This window comes from Oncorhynchus nerka, linkage group LG4 (assembly GCF_034236695.1).
Source record: "Oncorhynchus nerka isolate Pitt River linkage group LG4, Oner_Uvic_2.0, whole genome shotgun sequence".
Lineage (NCBI taxonomy): Eukaryota > Metazoa > Chordata > Actinopteri > Salmoniformes > Salmonidae > Oncorhynchus > Oncorhynchus nerka.
This window is the reverse complement of record NC_088399.1, coordinates 81,675,251-81,701,063: the sequence shown is the minus strand read 5'-3', so window position 1 is coordinate 81,701,063 and position 25,813 is coordinate 81,675,251. Positions and strand designations below refer to the sequence as shown.

The following is a 25,813-nucleotide window of genomic DNA, read 5'->3' as shown; positions in this document are numbered from 1 at the left end:
CAGAAGATGAGTATTCTCTGTGCAGGTGAACAGACTCATTTCATTACTGATATGCTGGGTTGTCCACTCAGACATGTTCAGCTGCAGAAAGTCTGAAGTCCATGTTTAGAGATACAGCGCTGCCCTCTAGTGTCAGAGAATCTAATAGTATGCTGTTCATCATCCGCTGGAACTCCAGTACCAATGATAGGGTTTATTCGGTGGCATCATGCTAGGTTTTGTTGCCGAATTTTGAAAGGGAACTCTGTCATCAATATTAACAGGACCTCCTCTAAAGTAGCCTTGATATCAAAGAGCCTTCCCACAGACAAGAAATATACTAAACAAAAATATAAATGCAGTATGCAACAATTTCAACGATTTTACGGAGTTACAGTTTATATAAGGAAATTAGTCTATTTAAATGAATTAATTGGTCCAAAATCTATGGATTTTACATGACTGGGCACCGCGCGCAGCCATAGGCCCACCCACTGGGGAGCCAGTTCCAGCCAACCAGAATGAGTTTTCCCCTGCAAAGGGGCTTTTTATTACAGACAGAAATACTCTTCAGTTTCATCAGCTGTCCAGGTGGCTGGTCTCAGACGATCCTGCAGGTGAAGAAGCCGGATGTGGAGGTCCTGGGGTGGCGTGGTTACACGTGGTCTGTGGTTGTGAGGCCAGTTGGGCGTACTGCCAAATTCTCTAAAATGACATTGGAGGCGGCTTATGGTAGAGAATTGTTTTATTGATTTGACCTTTATTTTACTAGGCAAGTCAGTTAAGAACAAATTCTTGTATTCAATGACGGCCTAGGAACAGTGGGTTAACTGCCTGTTCAGGGGCAGAACGACAGATTTGTACCTTGTCAGCTCGGGGATTCGAACTTGCAACCTTTCGGTTACTAGTCCAACGCTCTAACCACTAGGCTACCCTGCCGCCCCGGACATTTAATTATCTGGCAACAGCTCTTTTGTACATTCCTGCAGTCAGCATGCCAATTGCACACTCCCTACAAACTTGAGATACAGTGGGGCAAAAAAGTATTTAGTCAGCCACCAATTGTGCAAGTTCTCCCACTTAAAAAGATGAGAGAGGCCTGTAATTCTCATCATAGGTACACTTAAACTATGACAGACAAAATGAGGAAAAAAATCCAGAAAATCACATTGTAGGATTTTTAATGAATCTATTTGCAAATTATGGTGGAAAATAAGTATTTGGTCAATAACAAAAGTTTCTCAATACTTTGTCATTGCCAACAAAGGGTATATAACAGAGGTCAAATGTTTTCTGTAAGTCTTCACAAGGTTTTCACACACCGTTTCTGGTATTTTGGCCCATTCCTCCATGCAGATCTCCTCTAGAGCAGTGATGTTTTGGGGATGTTGCTGGGCAACACAGACTTTCAACTCCCTCCAATGATTTTCTATGGGGTTGAGTTCTGGAGACTGGCTAGGCCACTCCAGGACCTTGAAATGCTTCTTACGAAGCCACTCCTTTGTTGCCCGGGCGGTGTGTTTGGGATCATTGTCATGCTGAAAGACCCAGCCACGTTTCATCTTCAATGCCCTTGCTGTTGGAAGGAGGTTTTCACTCAAAATCTCACGATACATGGCCCCATTCATTCTTTCCTTTACACTGATCAGTCCTCCTGGTCCCTTTGCAGAAAAACAGCCCCAAAGCATTTGTGTTTCTGAGGTACAGGGTTGTCCTGTATGTAGGTTACATGTATGATCATGTCTTCATAGATAATTGCGTAATTATCGTATTTCGTCGTCCTAACGCAGTCTACACCGCCCTGCAGCTAGCTAGCTAGCTAACGTCTACCGTTAGCTAGTCCACCGTCTACCGATTAGCAGCACAACTTACACTCAACGACTTGATTAGTGTAGTGTTAGCTAGCTACATAGTTGTCTTTGCTGTCTTCGTATCCAAGATAATTGTGTAGTTTAGAGTGTGTAGTTTTAGAGTGATTATCTTAATTTACAGAGGTTAGCTAGCCAGCTATTCGTCGTCCTTAACGTAACAGAACTTCCGCACTCAACATCCGGTCGCATTTCGCTTCGCTCCACAGGTAGTATCACATTTTTCATTTCATTACAGTACAACGGCTTGAGTTGTTTGATCGTAGCTAGCTACATAGCTAGCTAGTCTTTGTATCAAAGATAATTGTGTAGTCTTGAGCGATTTCCTGGTTAGCTAGCCAGCTATTGTCGTTCTTTTAACGCAACGTAACGTAAATCAACACTGCTAGCTAGCCAGCTAGCCCCGAATAGCAGCACAGTAGCACAGTAGAAACCATTACACTCAACGGAACGACTTGATTAGTGTAGTGTCAACAACGCAGACACTGCCAGCTAGCCTACATAGTCAACAACGCAGCCTCTGCCAGCTAGCCTACTTCAGCAGTACTGTATCATTTTAATCATTTTAGTCAATAAGATTCTTGCTACGTAAGCTTAACTTTCTGAACACTCGAGACGTGTAGTCCCCTTGTCATTCAATCTCCTTTGCATTAGCGTAGCCTCTTGTGTAGCCTGTCAACTATGTGTCTGTCTATCCCTGTTCTCTCCTCTCTGCACAGACCATACAAACGCTCCACACCGCGTGGCCGCGCCACCCTAATCTGGTGGTCCCAGCGCGCACGACCCACGTGGAGTTCCAGGTCTCCGGTAGCCTCTGGAACTGCCGATCTGCGGCCAACAAGGCAGAGTTCATCTCAGCCTATGCCTCCCTCCAGTCCCTCGACTTCTTGGCACTGACGGAAACATGGATCACCACAGACAACACTGCTACTCCTACTGCTCTCTCTTCGTCTGCCCACATGTTCTCGCACACCCCGAGAGCTTCTGGTCAGCGGGGTGGTGGCACCGGGATCCTCATCTCTCCCAAGTGGTCATTCTCTCTTTCTCCCCTTACCCATCTGTCTATCGCCTCCTTTGAATTCCATGCCGTCACAGTTACCAGCCCTTTCAAGCTTAACATCCTTATCATTTATCGCCCTCCAGGTTCCCTCGGAGAGTTCATCAATGAGCTTGATGCCTTGATAAGCTCCTTTCCTGAGGACGGCTCACCTCTCACAGTTCTGGGCGACTTTAACCTCCCCACGTCTACCTTTGACTCATTCCTCTCTGCCTCCTTCTTTCCACTCCTCTCCTCTTTTGACCTCACCCTCTCACCTTCCCCCTACTCACAAGGCAGGAAATACGCTCGACCTCATCTTTACTAGATGCTGTTCTTCCACTAACCTCATTGCAACTCCCCTCCAAGTCTCCGACCACTACCTTGTATCCTTCTCCCTCTCGCTCTCATCCAACACTTCCCACACTGCCCCTACTCGGATGGTATCGCGCCGTCCCAACCTTCGCTCTCTCTCCCCCGCTACTCTCTCCTCTTCCATCCTATTATCTCTTCCCTCTGCTCAAACCTTCTCCAACCTATCTCCTGATTCTGCCTCCTCAACCCTCCTCTCCTCCCTTTCTGCATCCTTTGACTCTCTATGTCCCCTATCCTCCAGGCCGGCTCGGTCCTCCCCTCCCGCTCCGTGGCTCAACAACTCATTGCGAGCTCACAGAACAGGGCTCCGGGCAGCCGAGCGGAAATGGAGGAAAACTCGCCTCCCTGCGGACCTGACATCCTTTCACTCCCTCCTCTCTACATTTTCCTCTTCTCTCTCTGCTGCTAAAGCCTCTTTCTACCACTCTAAATTCCAAGCATCTGCCTCTAACCCTAGGAAGCTCTTTGCAACCTTCTCCTCCCTCCTGAATCCTCCTCCCCCTCCCCCTCCTCCCTCTCTGCAGATGACTTCGTCAACCATTTTGAAAAGAAGGTCGACGACATCCGATCCTCGTTTGCTAAGTCAAACGACACCGCTGGTTCTGCTCACACTGCCCTACCCTGTGCTCTGACCTCTTTCTCCCCCTCTCTCCAGATGAAATCTCGCGTCTTGTGACGGCCGGCCGCCCAACAACCTGCCCGCTTGACCCTATCCCCTCCTCTCTTCTCCAGACCATTTCCGGAGACCTTCTCCCTTACCTCACCTCGCTCATCAACTCATCCCTGACCGCTGGCTCGTCCCTTCCGTCTTCAAGAGAGCGAGAGTTGCACCCCTTCTGAAAAAACCTACACTCGATCCCTCCGATGTCAACAACTACAGACCAGTATCCCTTCTTTCTTTTCTCTCCAAAACTCTTGAACGTGCCGTCCTTGGCCAGCTCTCCCGCTATCTCTCTCAGAATGACCTTCTTGATCCAAATCAGTCAGGTTTCAAGACTAGTCATTCAACTGAGACTGCTCTTCTCTGTATCACGGAGGCGCTCCGCACTGCTAAAGCTAACTCTCTCTCCTCTGCTCTCATCCTTCTAGACCTATCGGCTGCCTTCGATACTGTGAACCATCAGATCCTCCTCTCCACCCTCTCCGAGTTGGGCATCTCCGGCGCGGCCCACGCTTGGATTGCGTCCTACCTGACAGGTCGCTCCTACCAGGTGGCGTGGCGAGAATCCGTCTCCACACCACGTGCTCTCACCACTGGTGTCCCCCAGGGCTCTGTTCTAGGCCCTCTCCTATTCTCGCTATACACCAAGTCACTTGGCTCTGTCATAACCTCACATGGTCTCTCCTATCATTGCTATGCAGACGACACACAATTAATCTTCTCCTTTCCCCCTTCTGATGATCAGGTGGCGAATCGCATCTCTGCATGTCTGGCAGACATATCAGTGTGGATGACGGATCACCACCTCAAGCTGAACCTCGGCAAGACGGAGCTGCTCTTCCTCCCGGGGAAGGACTGCCCATTCCATGATCTCGCCATCACGGTTGACAACTCCATTGTGTCCTCCTCCCAGAGCGCTAAGAACCTTGGCGTGATCCTGGACAACACCCTGTCGTTCTCAACTAACATCAAGGCGGTGGCCCGTTCCTGTAGGTTCATGCTCTACAACATCCGCAGAGTACGACCCTGCCTCACACAGGAAGCGGCGCAGGTCCTAGTCCAGGCACTCGTCATCTCCCGTCTGGATTACTGCAACTCGCTGTTGGCTGGGCTCCCTGCCTGTGCCATTAAACCCCTACAACTCATCCAGAACGCCGCAGCCCGTCTGGTGTTCAACCTTCCCAAGTTCTCTCACGTCACCCCGCTCCTCCGCTCTCTCCACTGGCTTCCAGTTGAAGCTCGCATCCGCTACAAGACCATGGTGCTTGCCTACGGAGCTGTGAGGGGAACGGCACCTCAGTACCTCCAGGCTCTGATCAGGCCCTACACCCAAACAAGGGCACTCGTTCATCCACCTCTGGCCTGCTCGCCTCCCTACCACTGAGGAAGTACAGTTCCCGCTCAGCCCAGTCAAAACTGTTCGCTGCTCTGGCCCCCAATGGTGGAACAAACTCCCTCACGACGCCAGGACAGCGGAGTCAATCACCACCTTCCGGAGACACCTGAAACCCCACCTCTTTAAGGAATACCTAGGATAGGATAAAGTAATCCCTCTCACCCCCTCCCCCTTAAAAGATTTAGATGCACTACTGTTCCACTGGATGTCATAAGGTGAATGCACCAATTTGTAAGTCGCTCTGGATAAGAGCGTCTGCTAAATGACGTAAATGTAAATGTCTTTAAGTTAGATGTGTGTGTGTGGGGTCAGAGAAGAGCAATATAGTGATGTCAGCCTTGGCTAGCTGTGTGCCAGACTGCCAGTGTTCTGTTGTCATTACCTGAACAAGTACATACCTGCCTCTCGCCTGAAACCACCCCTTCCCCTGTCCTACCTAGAGATAGAGAGAGGGGAGGAAAGAGGAGTGGAAGAGCGTGAAGAAGAGAGCGAGAGAGGCAGAGATGCCACACACAGTGCTTCCTAAATTGGTAAATGTTGCTAGTACAACTTGTCTCTGTTACTCATGTATCCTGTTAGCTGTCAAATGTAACCTAGATCTAAGGTCGTTGTGTATGTGAGTCTGCTAATATAATGTAATGATAGTACAGGCACTGTATATCCGTCTGTGACCAGAAGGGGCCAGTGTAGCACTGTTTCTTTTCACTGTTCTTTTAAACGCTTGCTATTGCTTACTGACTACTGTACTGTTGCATTTCCAACTTTGGAGTGTGTCTCTATAGTTGAAATAGGCATCCTTTCCTGTGTTATTAGTTTGTCTTAACTCCATTTTTGGAGTAGGCATATGTGTTTTTTTCTTGTGTAATTACGTTATGTGTGTAGGATGTGAAAGCAATGATTCCACTACAACATATCTTACTAACCCAGTCATGTCAACCCAGTCATGTCAGATCAGTGATTTAATCCAGGACCTGAAGGAAGGGAGGGAGGTGGGAAGGAAGGGAGGGAGGTGGGAAGGAAGGGTACACTGTATAAGTATTTGAACAGTGTCCATGTTTGTTGTTGATGCCTGGTGTGTTGGTGGCTATTTCCTCTCTCCCCCTCTGAACTCAATGCTGAGGTGTGACATGAAAGTGTGTGTGTGTGTGTGTGCTCCAAATGACCTGTCTGGGCGTAACGAGGCAATTAGTGTGTCCCAGAATGGAAAATACACCACCGCAACACACGCACACCCTCAGAAGTCGCAGGGCCTGAAAGCCCCAACATGCACTGGGAAGTCTAATTACAGAGGGGTGTACCCTCCCTCTCTTTCCCCACTCTCCTCCTTTTTCTCTCTTCCCTCTCTCCATCCGGTGCCTGCTGCTTCAGAAACACATTAAAACACACTCTGGCTTAATTAGCAGTCTGGAAAACAAGACCTGCATTCTTGGCCTGCTGTGACACACACACACACACAGTTTTGTATTGCTATCCTTGTGGGGACCAAATAATTGATTCCCATACAAAATACTATTTTCCCTAAATTTAACCTTAACCCTTAACCTAAGCCTAACCTTAACCCTAAAACTTTACCTAAACCTAACCTTAACTCCTAACCTTAATTCTAACCCGAAGCCTAAACCTAAGCCTAAAATTGAATTTTTCCTCATGGGGACCGGCAAAATGTCCCCACTTGCCCGCCCAAATGTTCATTTTTTTACTATCCTTGTGAGGACTTCTGTTACCCACAAGTATAGTTAAACAAAAAAATGCACACACAGGTGGGGCCTTATCTTTGACCGGTAGGAGGCAGTAGTAGACTGTTGGTCAGAAAAGCGATGTTGTGTTGAAGTCCGTAGAGTGCTGTTTGATGGGTAGCTGATTTAATGACAGGAACACTAATTTGGACTATATTTATGACTCTCTTATGCCCCCAATTTACACTCCTATACACAGGTACACACCCATGCCACACACTGTCTTTTGGAGAGCACTGGACCAGTGTGACAGCTGTGACACAAGCTCCGTTTTATTTTTTAAATTTAGCATACACTCTTATCCAGAGCAACTTACAGTAGTGAGTGCATACATTTTTCATACTTGTCCCCCTTGGGAATCGAACCCACAACCTTGGTGACACAAGCACCATCCTCTACCAACTGAGCCACACGGGACCACTTCTCCATCATGGGTGTGTGTGCATGTGCGCGCCTGCCTTCTTGTTACAGTGGCGGTATCAGGAGTATACTTGCTTCCTGTCCTGCTAGGTGAACGGAAGCCATAAAGTTGGGGAACATTTATTGCTCTCCCCCTCTGCACCTGGTTTACTTAATTCCCCCCTCCCCCATCCCCAACGTTCTAGAGTATGTGGTTAGCTTTGCGGAGCTTGACATTAGGGCTGGGCGATATGGCCTAAAAATCATGTCTCAATTATTTTTTTTCTTTAAAAAAACAACAACTTATGGGCGATTTACTATATATATCTTAATGTTTTCTCTAAGTTTTGTTGTACAATTTAAAGGTCAAATACACTGCATTTCAAACAGGTAGCAATGATCTAACAAATTCAGGGCTTGTGACGTTATACCTAGGCTAAATACAAGCCTTCCACAACCATAAGACCCACTAATATGATTTTATCAAAATAGGTTAACCTGTTTTTGCTGTTGCAATATTCACTGATCTGGCTTTCAAGTCTGTCTATAAAGCAGTAGTGGTGCGTGGGTAAAATCACTGAGGAAGACGAGACACTAAAAAAGCCATATTACAACCTATGTTGTGATAATTATGTTTGCTCTATAATCCGTTAGTTCATACCTGACCACGATATACAATAAGGTGGTGACAACAAAAAGACAAGTCACACAGCGGCGGAATAAATTCAACTACACATATATTTGTTTAATCACAAAACCCACAAAGCAAATATGGCATACAAACAGTTATCACCTGCAGCATGGTCAAGCAAGTTAATGTTTTCGACAGTTTACTAAACTACTGATTTTAGAACCACGGCGTTACCGGAAGTCCACACAAAGACAACAGACACATTGCCTCTGCTATTCCAGCACCATTTTAAACATCATCAAATCAACAAGGCCATGGTTAGTTTAATACACTGAAAACAAACATACAGATACCAAAAACTATTTAGTCCAATCAATGTTGCTAAATGGACGACGCAGGAGAAGATGGCTGACGTTTTACGTGTTCCTAACCGATTGTGTTTTTATGTTAGTTTTTTTGCGTTTTAACTTATTTTCTACATATTATGCTGTTAACGTCTCTCATGACCGAAAATAACTTCTGGACATCAGAACAGAGTTTACTCACCACGAACTGGCAGAAGATTTTTTTTCCTTTAACGAGTCCAATGAGCCCGACGTGAAGGACCTACTGCTTTCCCGGGAACAGGCCCAAATCCCCGTCATTGGCGTGAAGAAACGACGGAGAAGAAGAAACGACGGAGTCTTGAGGTTTTGCTTGCCTGAGTATCTCATGATAAGCTGTAGACCACACTATCTACCTAGTTTTCATCTATATTTTTCGTAGCTGTCTACATACCACCACAGTCCGATGCTGGCATTAAGACTGCACTCAATGAGCTGTATTCCCCCATAAGCAAACAGGAAAACACTCATCCAGAGGCGGCGCTCCTAGTGGCCGGGGACTTTAATGCAGGGAAACTTAAATCTGTTTTACCAAATTTCTATCAGCATGTTAAATGTGCAACCAGAGGGGGGGAAAAACTCAAGACCACCTTTACTCCACACACAAAGATGCATACAAAGCTCTCCCTTGCCCTCCATTTGGCAAATCTGACCTTAAAATTCTATCCTCATGATTCCTGCTTACAAGCAAAGATTTATGCAGGAAGCACCAGTGACTCGGTCAATAAAAAAGTGGTCAGATGAAGCAGATGCTAAGCTACATGACTGTTTTGCTAGCACAGACTGGAATATGTTCCGGGATTCTTCCAATGGTATTGAGGAGTACACCACATAAATCATTGGCTTCATCGATGACGTCATCCCCACAGTGACCTTACCTACATACCCCAACCAGAAACCATGGATTACAGGCAACATCTTCACTGAGCTAAAGGCTAGAGCTGCCGCTTTCAAGGAGCAGGACACTAACCCGGAAGCTTATAAGAAATCCCGCTATGCCTTCCGATGAACCATCTGACAGGCAAAGTGTCAGTACAGGACTATGATCGAATCGTACTACACCGGCTCCAATGCTTGTCGGATATGGCAAGGCTTGCAAACCATTACAGACTACAAAGGGAAGCATAGCCGAGTGCTGCCCAGTGACACAAGCCTACCAGACAAGCTAAACTACTTCTATGCTCGCTTCGAGGCAAATAACACTGAAACATGCATGAGAGCACCAGCTGTTCCGGACAACTGTGTGATCATGCTCTCTGCAGATGATGTGAGTAAGACCTTTAAACATGTCAACAGTCACAAGGCTGCAGAGCCAGCTGGATTACCAGGATGTGTACTGCGAGCATGTGCTGACCAACCGGCGAGTGTGTTCACTGACATTTTCAACCTCTCCCTGTCCGAGTCTGTAATAACAACATGTTTTAAGCAGACCACCATAGTCCCTGTTCCGAAGAACACTAAGGTAACCTTTCTAAATGACTATCGACCTGTAGCACTCACGTCTGTAGCCATGAATTGCTTTGAAAGGCTGGTCATGGCGCACATCAACACCATTATCCCAAAAACCCTAGACCCACTCCAATTTGCATACCGCCCTAACAGATCCACAGATGATACAATCTATATTGCACTCAATACTGCCCTTTCCCACCTGGACAAAATAAAACCCTAAGTAAGAATGCTATTCATTGACTACAGCTCAGTGTTCAACACCATAGTGCCCTTAAAGCTCATCACTAAGCTAAGGACCCTGGGACTAAACACCTCCCTCTGCAACTGAATCCTGGCTGCCCCCAGGTGGTAATGGTAGGTAACAACACATCCGCTACGCTGATCCTCAACACCGGGGTCCCTCAGGGGTGCGTGATCAGTCCCCTCCTGTACACCCTGTTCATGCATGACTGCACGGCCAGGCATGACTCCAACGACATCATTAAGTTTGCCGATGACACAACAGTGGTAGGCCTGATTACCGACAATGACGAGACAGCCTATAGGGAGGAGGTCAGGGGGGGGGGGTAGAGAGAGCGAGAGAGAAAGCTTAAATTCACACAGGACACTGGATAAGACAGGAGAAATACTCCAGATATAACAGACTGGCCCTAGCCCCATGACACAAACTATTGCAGCATAAATACTGGAGGCTGAGACAGGAGGGGTCGGGAGACACTGTGGCCCCGTCCGACGATACCCCTGGACAGGGCCAAACAGGCAGGATATAACCCCACCCACTTTGCCAGAGCACAGCCCCCACACCACTAGAGGGATATCTTCAACCACCAACTTACTATCCTGAGACAAGGCCAAGTATAGCCCACGAAGATCTCCCCCACTGCACGAACCCGAGGTGGGGCCCGCCAATCCGGATATGGAAGACCACGTCAGTGACTCAACCCACTCAAGTGACGCACCCCTCCTAGGGACAGCATGGAAGAGCACCAGTAAGCCAGTGACTCAGCCCCTTTAGTAGGGTTAGAGACAGAGCATCCCAGTGGAGAGAGGGAAACCGGCCAGGCAGAGACAGCAAGTAAGGTTCGTTGCTCCAGTGCCTTTCCATTCACCTTCACACTCCTGGGCCAGACTACACTGAATCGTAGGACCTACTGAAGAGATGAGTCTTCGATAAAGACTTAAAAGTAGAGACACATGGATAGGCAGACCATTCCATAAAAATTGAGCTCTATAGGAGAAAGCCCTGCCTCCAGCTGTTTGCTTAGAAATTCTAAAGACAATAAGGAGGCCTGCGTCTTGTGAATGTAGAGTTTAAAAAAATATATATATATTTCACCTTTATTTAACCAGGTAGGCTAGTTGAGAACAAGTTCTCATTTGCAACTGCGTCCTGGCCAAGATAAAGCATAGCAGTGTGAACAGACAATACAGAGTTACACATGGAGTAAACAATTAACAAGTCAATAACACAGTAGAAAAAAAGTCTATATACATTGTGTGCAAAAGGCATGAGGAGGTAGGTGACTAATGAAAATTTTGCAGATTAATACGAGTGATAAATGATCAGATGGTCATGTACAGGTAGAGATATTGGTGTGCAAAAGAGCAGAAAAGTAAATAAATATAAACAGTATGGGGATGAGGTAGGTAAAATTGGGTGGGCTATTTACCGATAGACTATGTACAGCTGCAGCGATCGGTTAGCTGCTCAGATAGCAGATATTTGAAGTTGGTGAGGGAGATAAAAGTCTCCAACTTCAGCAATTTTTGCAATTCGTTCCAGTCACAGGCAGCCGAGAACTGGAATGAAAGGCGGCCAAATGAGGTGTTGGCTTTAGGGATGATCAGTGAGATACACCTGCTGGAGCGCGTGCTACTGGTGGGTGTGGCCATCGTAACCAGTGAACTGAGATAAGGCGGAGCTTTACCTAGCATGGACTTGTAGATGACCTGGAGCCAGTGGGTCTGGCAACGAATATGTAGCGAGGGCCAGCCGACTAGAGGATACAGGTCGCAGTGGTGGGTGGTATAAGGTGCTTTAGTAACAAAACGGATGGCACTGTAATTTACATTTACATTACATTTAAGTCATTTAGCAGACGCTCTTATCCAGAGCGACTTACAAATTGGAATAAACTGCATCCAGTTTGCTGAGTAGAGTATTGGAAGCTATTTTGTAGATGACATTGCCGAAGTCGAGGATCGGTAGGATAGTCAGTTTTACTAGGGTAAGTTTGGCGGCGTGAGTGAAGATTTGATTTTAGATTGGAGATGTTTGATATGAGTCTGGAAGGAGAGTTTACAGTCTAGCCAGACACCTAGGTACTTATAGATGTCCACATATTCTAGGTCGGAACCATCCAGGGTGGTGATGCTAGTCGGGCGTGCGGGTGCAGGCAGCGAACAGTTGAAAAGCATGCATTTGGTTTTACTAGCCTTTAAGAGCAGTTGGAGGCCACGGAAGGAGTGTTGTATGGCATTGAAGCTTGTTTGGAGGTTAGATAGCACAGTGTCCAAGGACGGGCCGGAAGTATACAGAATGGTGTCGTCTGCGTAGAGGTGGATCAGGGAATCGCCCGCAGCAAGAGAAACATCATTGATATATACAGAGAAAAGAGTCGGCCCGAGAATTGAACCCTGTGGCACCCCCATAGAGACTGCCAGAGGACCGGACAGCATGCCCTCCGATTTGACACACTGAACTCTGTCTGCAAAGTAGTTGGTGAACCAGGCAAGGCAGTCATCAGAAAAACCGAGGCTACTGAGTCTGCCGATAAGAATATGGTGATGGACAGAGTCGAAAGCCTTGGCAAGGTCGATGAAGACGGCTGCACAGTACTGTCTTTTATCGATGGCGGTTATGATATTGTTTAGTACCTTGAGCGTGGCTGAGGTGCACCCGTGATTCGAGATGGTCAGTGACCTGTACGTATAGGTACGTGTAGGTATGTACGGCAGGACCAAATCAGAAAGATAGGTAAGAGAAAGCCCATGTAATGCTTTGTAGGTTAGCAGTACAACCTTGAAATCAGCCCTAGCCTTAACAGGAAGCCAGTGTAGAGGGGCTTACACTGGAGTAATATGATCACATTTTTTGGTTCTAGTCAAGATTCTAGCAGCCTTCTAGCAGCCTAATCCGGGTCGATGGACAAAAAGTTTCTGATTTTTGCAATGTTAAGTAGATGGAAAAAAGCTGTCCTTGAAACAGTTGATATGTTCGTCAAAAGAGCGATCATGGTCCAGAGTAACGCCAAGGTCATTCACAGCTTTATTTGAGACGACTGTACAAACATCAAGATGAATTGTCAGATTCAACAGCAGATTTCTTTGTTTCTTGTGACTTAGAACTAGCATCTCTGTTTTGTCCGAGTTTAAAAGTAGAACATTTGCCGCCATCCACTTCCTTATGTCTGAAACACAGGCTTCCAGGGAGGGCAATTTTGGGGCTTCACCATGTTTCATCGAAATGTACAGCTGTGTGTTGTCCGCACAGCAGTGAAAGTTAACATTATATTTCCGAATGACATCACCAAGAGGTAAAAAATATAGTGAAAACAATAGTCGTCCTAAAATGGAGCCTTGAGGAACACCGAAATTTACAGTTGATTTGTCAGAGGACAAACCATCTACAGAGACAAATTAATATCTCCGACAGATAAGATCTAAACCAGGTCAGAACTTGACCGTGTAGTCCAATTTGGGCTGCCAATCTCTCCAAAAGAATCTGGTGATCGATGGTATCAAAAGCAGCACTAAGGAGAGTAAAGGTGCTTGCCGGGGGGAGGGGTGGGTTGGATACTGCTTGGGTGTAGGTGCTACATATGCTGATCTTGATGGTTTGGTGCGCTTTTTTACCTTTTTATTTTTTAAACATTTTAACGCACTCTCAATTTCCACATTTTAATCTACCTTTGGGTAGCATGTGCTGGCCCCGCCACTCGAGTGATTCTTATCTTAACATAAAAGAGCAGACAGAAACAACAAGACCCAGAGTTCTAGGTACAAAGTAAATATTACAAAACAAGACATACAGAACAAGGACAGGTAGAAAGAAAGAGGGTAGATGTGACTGGGGGGAATAGGGGGGAATAAGGGGGGGGGGGGGTGACATCTATCCTCTTTCTTTCTACCTGTCATTGTCCATATTTTTAGGGGGATTGTTCTGTAGCCAAATCCAAACTGGCTGCACTATGGCAGCCCACAGTTTGCTAATTATTTTATCGGTTTTTGTATCAAAGGAGGCCAAATGCTTTCTGGCATCAATCAACCAAATGCCACAGCAGCAACATGGCATACTCTTTTGTTCCAGACAGCATCCTATGCATGAGCTACATACTGAGACAGGGGCGCTGTTTCCCCCACTCTGATTTCTCTGGTGAGATTCAGCTAGTTGCGAATTGACGGAAAATTATGACAACACAGAGAGTGAGAAATATTGTATAATTTTTTATTGGTCAAATATTTGGAGAAGCCTGGCATCCATAAATACATGCCACTCGGAAAATTCCCTTTTTAGTTACAAATTTAACTAGAACCATGCATAATACACATTCGCTAATAATGACCAACTTCTTGTAGCAGGCACATGTCTTATCAACAATCTCTCAAGCCCACGTGCTAGTAATTAGCCAGCTAATCTTTATATTTCAGTTTAGCCAACAATATATTTACTAGCTAACAAGGTTGATCAATTGAATTGTTATGAACACACCATTCTGTCTGTTTCCAACTGTTTGGAAAGCATGTCCACTTTGTTCAGATGTTGAAATCAAGTGGCCTACCTTATTTCTCAGAATGAGAAATAGAACGAATTGCCAATTCCGTATATAATTCTGTTTTATGCTTATTGCACATTTTTAAAACGGTCTTTGGCTATAATGCTTCTACCGGTACTTGATACCCCAATACCACGACAAACTGAGCATTCATTTTACAGAATCAATATTCAGTGATACTCTCGTTTTAGTAGTGTCTGCTCTGCGCGCAATGTGAGTAATTGAGACATAAAAAGGGTATTGTTAGAAAAGTTATCTTTTCTATTACAGTAAAATAATGTTTTGGTGTCCATATGACCGATTCTGTTGGACCAAACCTCAAATGCAAATGGTGAGTTTAAACCACTTGTCAGAGAGGAAGATGTGATCTCTCAATTTTGTTGGCAGGGGGAGCGGCTTTAGCGGAAGAGGCGAAGCAACCTCTTTCTAAAATATATTTTGGACCTTATCTTGTTGCCTGCCTTCCCGCCTTTCAGAGAACAACTCCCATTGTTAGGGCGGAGGCGTGCATCTCATCATTATATACAGATCTCTGGTGTAAATGGGAATGTGCACAGAGGAGCAAAGAAGATGAGACCAAAAATACACCATGAGAAAAAGCAGACATAAAACTCATAAAAGCTGAAAAACAACTATACCTTGATTCTGGCGACAAAGGCATTTGGAATATCATGCAAAAACATAGATCTAATTAATTTGATTAATTCAAATGTATCGCCCAGCCCTACTTGACATTCTGTTGTATGCTAGCTAGGTCGAAACACTTAATTCTGTTAATTAATAAAGCCCTTTAAAACTCCTGCATTACCTAACATTGTTGTTACTAACATTTAGAAGAGATACCAAACCCAGTCACAAGGATGGCGAATCTTTGAAATTCCGTCTGCCACTAAAAGATTTAGGAAAAAACTGCTTTTGTTCCATAGGTGAGGTACGAAGAACTAATCTTTAGAATACCTTAAAGGCAATTCAGAATGTAGATTGAGGACCTCTACTGAGGAATGTGGTTGTTTTGCATGATTGTGTTGCGTAGGGTTAACACAGTATTTGTATTTTATTGGTGTATTTCCTATGCTCCTACACTGCCGTAATTGTGAAATCCAGGGCGCCCTTGTAAAATAGACCTTGGTATCAATTAGGGATGCACGATACATCGGCGAACATATTGGAATCGGCTGATGTTAGCTAAAAATACCAACATCGGTATCGACCCGATGTCTACTTCTTACGGCTGAAATCCCATTAACGGGATCGATTTGACAATAGCCAGTGAAAGTGCAGGGCGCCATATTCAAACAACAGAAATCTCATAATTAAAATTCCTCAAGCATACAAGTATTATACACCATTTTAAAGATAAACTTGTTGTTAATTTCACCACAGTGTCCGATTTCAAAAAGGCTTTACAGCAAAAGCACACCATATGATTGTTAGGTCAGCATCTAGTCACAGAAAAACACAGCCATTTTTCCAGCCAAAGAGAGGAGTCACAAAAAGCAGAAATAGAGATAAAATTAATCACTAACCTTTGATGATCTTCATCAGATGACACTCATAGGACTTCATGTTACACAATACATGTATGTTTGTTCGATAAAGTTCATATTTATATCCACAAATCTCAGTTTACATTGGTGCGTTATGTTTTTGCTTCCAAAACATCCAGTGATTTTGCAGAGAGCCACATCAATTTACAGAAATACTCATCATAAATGTTGATGAAAATACAAGTGTTGTACATGGAATTAAAGATATACTTATCCTTAATGCAACCGCTGTGTCAGATTTCAAAAAAGCTTTACGGAAAAAGCACACCATGCAATAATCTGAGTACAGTGCTCAGAGACAAAAACAAGCCATATAGATTCCCGCCATGTTGTGGAGTCAACAGAAGTCAGAAATAGCATTATAAATATTCACTTACCTTTGATAATCTTCATCAGAATGCACTCCCAGGAATCCCAGTTCCACAATAAAAAAAAAGATAAAGTCCATCATTTATGTCCAAATACCTCCTTTTTGTTTGTGCGTTTAGTTCACAAATCCAAATTCACAAGGGGCAGGCACTTAGTTCAGACGACAGTTCCATTACAGTTCGTAGAAATATGTCAAACGATGTAAAGAATCAATCTTTAGGATGTTTTTATCATAAATAATATTCCAACTGGACAATTCCTTTGTCTTTAGAAAGGAAAAGGAACGCAGCTAACTCACAGGCGCGCGCGAGACTGAGCTCATGGCATTCTGCCAGACACCTGACTCAAACAGCTCTTATTCTCCCCCCCTTCACAGTAGAAGCCTGAAACAAGGTTCTAAAGACTGTTGACATCTAGTGGAAGCCTTAGGAAGTGCAATCAAACCAAATTTTACACTGTATATTGGATAGGCCAAGACTTGAAAACCTACAAACCTCAGATTTCCCACTTCCTGATTGGATTTCTTCTCAGGTTTTTGCTTGCCATATGAGTTCTGTTATACTCACAGACATCATTCAAACAGTTGTAGAAACTTCAGAGTGTTTTATTTCTATCCAAATCTACTAATTATATGCATATCTTAATTTCTGGGCCTGAGTAGCAGGCAGTTTACTCTGGGCACCTTATTTATCCAAGCTACTCAATACTGCCCCCCAGCTATAATAAGTTAACGCCGATGTTAAAAACCGATGTCAAAGCTGCCATGCATACCTATATAACATAGGTACATGATGCAATGACTCCACGTAAAATTTTGCGGTTCACTTGCAACACAGCATTCCTAATCTAGCCCACAATGTCTGCTGTGTGGATCGAACAGTCATTTGAAAGAGTAAGAAAATTGCAACGAGACAACTCAATAGCGAAATCCATTAACCTCTTCAGTCGACCCTCTACTTTTTTGAACATTTTGTTAAAAATCGCGCAACATTTCAGCGCCCTGCTACTCATGCCAGGAATATAGTACGTTCATATGGTTAGAATGTGTGGATAGGAAACCCTCGGACGTTTTTAAAACTGGTTAAATCACGACTGTGGCTATTAGATAACGTGCGTTACATCGGAAAGCGCAGGAAAACCTGATCACAGAAAATGGAAATAAATATCCTTGCGCCACTTCCAGCAATTGTTAACAGTGAGCCGAATTAGATAAGACCGAGCATTCAACTCCCACAGCATCCCCATGTTGTTGAGTATCTTGTGAATTTAATCATCTTTGATTCTTGGTTGAACCGAAAGAGGGGCACCGCTTACCTCCGGTCTCCGCCCAGATCATTCCGGAAGAGCTCTCTCCTGAAATTTTTTCCAAGACGACAGCTAATGATATTTACATCGCCTACGGATGATTTTTATCGCTTATTAACGTTTACTAATACCTAAAGTAGCATTACAAACGTATTTCGAAGTGTTTTGTGAAAGTTTATCGTCTACTTTTTGAATTTTAAAAAATGACGTTACGTTGTGAAATCGCTGTTTTTCGTTTATCACACAGTCTACATATAACGATATCTTGGCTTTATATGGCCCGATTTAATTGAAATAAAGACCCAATAGTGTTTATGGGACATCTAGGAGTGCCAACAAAGAAGATGGTGAAAGGTAATGACTGTTTTCTATTTTATTGTGCGGTTTGTGTAACGCCGAAATGCTAATTATTTTGTTTACGTCCCCTGCTGTGTTTTTCTGTTGTAGTGTATTGGTGCATGCTATCAGATAATAGCTTCTCATGCTGTCGCCGAAAAGCATTTTAAAAATCGGACTTGTTGCCTGGATTCACAACGAGTGTAGCTTTAATTTGATACCCTGCATGTGTATTTTAATGAACTTTTGAGTTTTAACTAATACTATTAGCATTTAGCGTAGCACATTTGCATTTCCAGAGCTCTAGTTGGGACGCAAGCGTCCCAAGTAGAGGCAACAGGTTAAAGCCAAGACAATGGAATTCATTGCCCTTGACAATCAACCGTTCTCAGTCGTGGGTGATGTTCGCACCGGTACGCACTACCAAGTACGCAGATGTTACCCTACTGGAGTTACACAGTAATAGTGTCACTGCTATTAGCTTCACAACATACATACTATGGAACGCCGTTTGGGTCTTTGACAGTGCTACTGTATCCTTTTTGACATGCAAAGCTGTACAAAAAAGTCTGAAAACGCGCCCACGAACGATGTGTTTACAATAGCGCGTTGGTAATAAAGCATAATTTGTTAGACCACAACTTCTGGGGTAGCTAGCTTTAGCTTGGTACCTAGCTAGCACCAATACAGCCAGCCTGAAAACAATGACCAGTAGAAACTGCAGTCACTTTCATAATTCTTAGCAATGATTTAGGAATCTTTGTGACTAAGTATTAGCTAGGTTGTCACTTGTTCGCCTATTGAAATTGAACTTTAGTTCTTGAAAATAAATAGCTAGCCAGTTACTTAACCCTGTTGCCCAAAGCTAACGTTATAAGCAGCCATCTGGCTAGTGAGGCTCGACCGGACCGGGTTATGTGTTGTGAAGCTAGCCACAATAATGATTAGGCACAATAGTGGAATTTGCAGGTTGCCTTCAAAATAAAAGTATGTAATTGACAGTGATGCAAATTAATACAAATAGTAGAATTATGCCATACCTTTATTTTGAAGGCTAACTGCAAATTCCACTATTGTACCTAATCCTTATTGTGGCTAGCTTCACATAGATGGGTCCGACCACCATTAATCAAATAAGAACTATTTTATAAATTAGGGTTATTTTAGATGATGACACCTATCTATATAGTTAGCTAGCTATAGCTACTGAAACACATTTGTCGTTTTGCTGTGTTTTTGGGGAAGAACATTGTTTGCATCCATGAGATAGCTAGCTTTTTTTAATGACCAGTGCTGTAGGTGCGTGCGTGAGACAAATTTACCAGCATCATAGCATACGTATCGATGAATCGTTGTGACATATGAAATACGATTGATAGTGTAATCAATGTGTAATAACTACGTACATTTTTAAAAATAAATGCGATGTGCAGTCATATTCAGATCCTGATTGGTCAACAAGCTTATTTGACACATCAAATAGTTTTATTTGATGTGTATCTTTTTTGATATGCAAAGACCCAAACGACGTTCCATAGAAATCCTGGTTGGTTGAGAATGAAACGACTGAAGAAATGAACAACGAAACAGCACAGCAAGTACGTGACAGAAGAAGTTTTGATGAAGTTTTACAAGTAACGGGGACAAACTAATATTTTATTGGCATTTACGTGTGTGTGTCTCCCTTTATTTAACTAGGCAAGTCAGTTTGCCTAGTTAAATAACATCGTGCTGATGCCGATGTTGGCATTTTTAGCTAATATCAGCCGATTCCGATATGTTCACCATATATCGTGCATCCTTAGAGGCTGCTTTGAAGAATCTCAGTATATTTGAATTTGTTAAACATTTTCTTGCGTACTACATGATTCCATATGTGTTATTTCATGGTTTTGATGTATTCACTATTATGTAGAAAACCTCTGGAATGAATATATATCCCTGTATGTGTCAACTTTTGACTGGTACTGTATGTCTTTTGTTCTAGCAATACAAGGAATGGCGTCCTACTGTGACAAGTACATATCGTCAGTCTCGGTCTCTCTCTTCTCTTTCTCTTTCTTTCTCTCTCTCTCTTTCTCTCTCTTTCTCTCTCTCTTTCTTTCTCTTTCTTTCTCTCTTTCGCTTTCTCTTTCTTTCTCTTTCTCTCTCTTTCTCTCTCTCTCTCTTTCTCTTCCTCCCCCCCTCTACATAGAGTGTATGTAGGTTAAGTGTTCTGGTTTCTGGATCTCAGCAGCAGGTAGAATGATTAAAGCACAGCAGTAAAAACCTGCTTAAGACCACCTCAGTGGACCACCTTAGACGTGTGTGTGAGAGATTCAGAAAGAGAGAGGGAGCGAGAGAGACTGCTTTTTGTGTGTGTTTGTTTGTCAGGTTGTATGGGTGTTTGCCGGTCTCCTTGGTGTGCTCCTGCACTGTGGGAAGTCTTCATTCTTTCTTAATTATGAGGTGTGAATGTCTGAAGCCAAAGTACTTCCAAGACCAAACACACACACACAGACGGAGAGAGAGGGAGACTGTTAAAAATGGAACAGAGATAATCTAGCTCTGGTCATCTGTGAACCATTATACACACAACCATAATTACATACATACACACACATTGTCTCCTCTCACACATGTATTGAGGCTCACACCAAGGCTGAACTAATACTCAGAAACACAATATATTCTAAACTTTAAACATATTTAATAGTATGTACACTTAAGCACAGTGTGGTTGACTCATGATAAGTGCATATCAGATTAAATACGTGTAAAACTCTGTCAAGTACACTGCACTGCATAGTTGTGGGGCAAAAATATCAATTAGAAACTTGACGCAAGTACGCAGGATCACCATTTTGCTCAGCTAATTGTGTTCTTATGTTGCGTAGGTACGTAAGGTAGGCGTTATGAATTAAGCTGTACACATTCACAACAATCCATTGCATTGCATATGTATTCAGCTATTGACTGTATTTACACTCAGTGTAGTGGGCTTTCACCCTGTTGACCACATGGTGGTAGTGTGGACTTGTGGCTTAGCACACATTCATCACATTGTACACTCTCTCTCACACACACATGCGCACAGCACACTCTTATGCTCACACGCTCCGTTTTTGAAGTTTGGGCTGGTGGCCCGAGGCAGTGGAAGCTCCCTGCTGCAGTGTTACTGAGGTGTGTGTGTTACTGTGAAATTTCTAGTATATCCATCATAACCTCCAACTCCTTCCATCCCCTGTACATAACCCTCTCTGTACCATGGTGCTATGTACAGTGTTCTTGGTTACATAACCCTCTCTGTACCATGGTGCTATGTACAGTGTTCTTGGTTACATAACCCTCTCTGTACCATGGTGCTATGTACAGTGTTCTTGGTTACATAACCCTCTCTGTACCATGGTGCTATGTACAGTGTTCTTGGTTACATAACCCTCTCTGTACCATGGTGCTATGTACAGTGTTCTTGGTTACATAACCCTCTCTGTACCATGGTACTATGTCCAGTGTTCTTGGTTACATAACCCTCTCTGTACCATGGTGCTATGTCCAGTGTTCTTGGTTACATAACCTTCTCTGTACCATGGTGCTATGTACAGTGTTCTTGGTTACATAACCATCTCTGTACCATGGTGCTATGTACAGTGTTCTTGGTTACATATGTACAGTGTTCTTGGTTACATAACCCTCTCTGTACCATGGTGCTATGTACAGTGTTCTTGGTTACATAACCCTCTCTGTACCATGGTGCTATGTACAGTGTTCTTGATTACATAACCCTCTCTGTACCATGGTGCTATGTACAGTGTTCTTGATTACATAACCCTGTCTGTACCATGGTGCTATGTACAGTGTTCTTGGTTACATATGTACAGTGTTCTTGATTACATAACCCTCTCTGTACCATGGTGCTATGTACAGTGTTCTTGATTACATAACCCTCTCTGTACCATGGTGCTATGTACAGTGTTCTTGGTTACACAACCCTCTCTGTACCATGGTGCTATGTACAGTGTTCTTGGTTACATAACCCTCTCTGTACCATGGTGCTATGAACAGTGTTCTTGGTTACATAACCCTCTCTGTTCCATGGTGCTATGTACAGTGTTATTGATTACATATGTACAGTGTTATTGATTACATATGTACAGTGTTCTTGGTTACATATGTACAGTGTTCTTGGTTACATAACCCTCTCTGTACCATGTTGCTATGTACAGTGTTCTTGGTTACATAACCCTCTCTGTACCATGGTGCTATGTACAGTGTTCTTGGTTACATAACCCTCTCTGTACCATGGTGCTATGTACAGTGTTCTTGGTTACATAACCCTCTCTGTACCATGGTGCTATGTACAGTGTTCTTGGTTACACAACCCTCTCTGTACCATGGTGCTATGTACAGTGTTCTTGGTTACACAACCCTCTCTGTACCATGGTGCTATGTACAGTGTTCTTGGTACCATGGTGCTATGTACAGTGTTCTTGGTTACACAACCCTCTCTGTACCATGGTGCTATGTACAGTGTTCTTGGTTACACAACCCTCTCTGTACCATGGTGCTATGTACAGTGTTCTTGGTTACATAACCCTCTCTGTACCATGGTGCTATGTACAGTGTTCTTGGTTACATAACCCTCTCTGTACCATGGTGCTATGTACAGTGTTCTTGGTTACACAACCCTCTCTGTACCATGGTGCTATGTACAGTGTTCTTGGTTACATAACCCTCTCTGTACCATGGTGCTATGTACAGTGTTCTTGGTTACATAACCCTCTCTGTACCATGGTGCTATGTACAGTGTTCTTGGTTACACAACCCTCTCTGTACCATGGTGCTATGTACAGTGTTCTTGGTGACATAACCCTCTCTGTACCATGGTGCTATGTAGTCAACCCCCTGCTACAATTGACAGGACAGGGAATGTCTTTACTAATGCAGCCTATTTATTATCCGTATATATCCAACCGCCCTCCACACACACACAGAGAGAGAGGGAGACAGACATACACCCAATTCACCTTACTGCATACTGATTTCCTCCATAAATCATACTTACCCCGAACCCTTCATATACAAGCACTTTCAGTAAAGCTGGTGTACTGGACTGGATGTATGCTACCAGGTTGTCTCCCCTTGTGCTTCTCATGTACCATGCTGATACATTCTGAGTCTTGAAATCTTTCAGTATGTATGTCCTCATTTGAAATTGAATGAATCTATTTTACACTAACTACCCCTTTCTATCTCTCGGCTCTCTCTCTCTTGCCTCTCTCTCTCTCTTGCACCTCTTTCTCTCTCCCGCACCTCTTTCTCCCTCTCTCAGACACAGATCCTCGTGTTCTGGAGAAACAGGAGCAACAACAGCCCACTTACCTGGCCCTGAGCTACATCAACAGGTAACATACATACCACAGGAGGTTGGTGGCACCTTATTGGGGAGGACAGGCTCGTGGTAATGGCTGGAGCTGAATTAGTGGAACGGTACCAAACACCATGTTTTTGATGCCATTACATTCGCACCGTTCCAGCCATTTATTATGAGCCGCCCTCCCCTCAGCAGCCTCCACTGATACACAAGTAAATGCCACGCACACACATTCACTCTATAGAGGGCAGCTCTACTGATGGAGCATTGACACAAAGATTAGCATACAGGACAGTTCCTACCTTCACTTTTACCACATCCTTCAGGCTTTTAAACACCAATATGGTTTGGAGAAACATGCTTCTGTCAAGCAGAACATCGGATACAACTTCTTCTGCCAAGGCAGCAACTACTTTTCATGGGGTCCAGCCACATTAAGACCAATTTCAAATATTACAGTTGACATCTGAAGTTTACATACACCTTAAACTCAGTTTTTAACAATTCCTGACATTTAATCCTAGTAAAAATTCCCTGTCTTAGGTCACTTAAAATAAAGTGGTGATACTAAGAATGTGAAATGTCAGAATAATAGTAGAGAGAATGATTTATTTCAGCTTTTATTTCTTTCATCACATTCCCAGTGGGTCAGAAGTTTACATACACTCAATTAGTATTTGGTAGCGTTTCCTTAAATTGTTCAACTTGGGTCAAACGTTTTGGGTAGCCTTCCACAAGCTTCCCACAATAAGTTGGGGGAATTTTGGCCCATTCCTCCTGACAGAGCTGATGTAACCGAGTCAGGTTTGTAGGCCTCCTTGCTCGCACACACTTTTTCAGTTCTGCCCACAAATTGTCTATAGGTTTGAGGTCAGGGCTTTGTGATGGCCACTCCAATACCTTGACTTTGTTGTCCTTAAGCCATTTTGCCACAACTTTGGAAGTATGCTTGGGGTCATTGTCCATTTGGAAGACCCATTTGCGACCAAGCTTTAACTTCCTGACTGATGTCTTGAGATGTTGCTTCAATATATCCACATAATTTTCCTCCCTCATGATGCCATCTATTTTGTGAAGTGCACCAGTCCCTCCGGCAGCAAAGCACCCCCACAACATGATGCTGCCACCCCCGTGCTTCACGGTTGGGATGGTGATCTTTGGCTTGCGAGCATCCCCATTTTTCCTCCAAACATAACATTGGTCATTAGGGCCAAACAGTTATATTTTTGTTTCATCAGACCAGAGGACATTTCTCCAAAAAGTACGATCTTTGTCCCCATGTGCAGTTGCAAACCGTAGTCTGGCTTTTTTATGCTGGTTTTGGAGCAGTGGCTTCTTCGCCTTCCAGGTTATGTCGATATAGGACTTGTTTTACTGTGGATAAAGATACTTTTGTACCCGTTTCCTCCAGCATCTTCACAAGGTCCTTTGCTGCTGTTCTGGGATTGATTTGCACTTTTCGCACCAAAGTACATTCATCTCTAGGAGACAGAATGCGTCTCCTTCCTGAGTGGTATGACGGGTGTGTGGTCCCATGGTATTTATACTTGCATACTATTGTTTGTACAGATGAACGTGGTACCTTCAGGCGTTTGGAAGTTGCTCCCAAGGATGAACCAGACTTGTGGAGGTCTACAATTTTTTTCTGAGGTCTTTGCTGATTTCTTTTGATTTTCCCATGATGTCAAGCAAAGAGGCACTGAAGGTAGGCCTTGAAATACATCCACAGGTACACATCCAACTCAAATTATATCAATTAGCCTATCAGAAGCTTCTAAAGCCATGACATAATTTTCTGGAATTTTCCAAGCTGTTTAAAGGCACAGTCAACTTCGTGTATGTAAACTTCTGACCCACTGAAATTGTGATACAGTGAATTATAAGTGAAATAATCTGTCTGTAAACAATTGTTGGAAAAATTACTTGTCGTGCACAAAGTAGATGTCCTAACTGACTTGCCCAAACTATAGTTTGTTAACAAGATATTTGTGGACTGGTTGAAAAACGAGTTTTAATGACTCCAACGTAAGTGTATGTAAACTTCCGACTAGTGATGACCAAAATAGTGAAGACATCACAACTATGAAATAACACATGTGGAATAAGTTAAGAACAAATTCTTAATTGAACTGCAATATGGAAGACTATCAAATGCTTCCCAAATATGCCTTCTGGTGGTCAAACTAGCAATAACTTGCATTAACAGGAAAAA

At 43.7% G+C, this 25,813-nt stretch overlaps 1 protein-coding gene across 1 annotated transcript in view; it reads left to right on the top strand.

The window, feature by feature from the left end:
- Nucleotides 1–25,813, top strand: part of LOC115128656 (juxtaposed with another zinc finger protein 1-like) — a 36,323-nt gene that overhangs the window by 2,685 nt on the left and 7,825 nt on the right. The window contains exon 2 of the mRNA XM_029658719.2: nucleotides 23,560–23,632. Within this exon, the coding sequence (XP_029514579.1) occupies nucleotides 23,560–23,632 (73 nt within the window). The remainder of the gene's footprint in view (nucleotides 1–23,559; nucleotides 23,633–25,813) is intronic.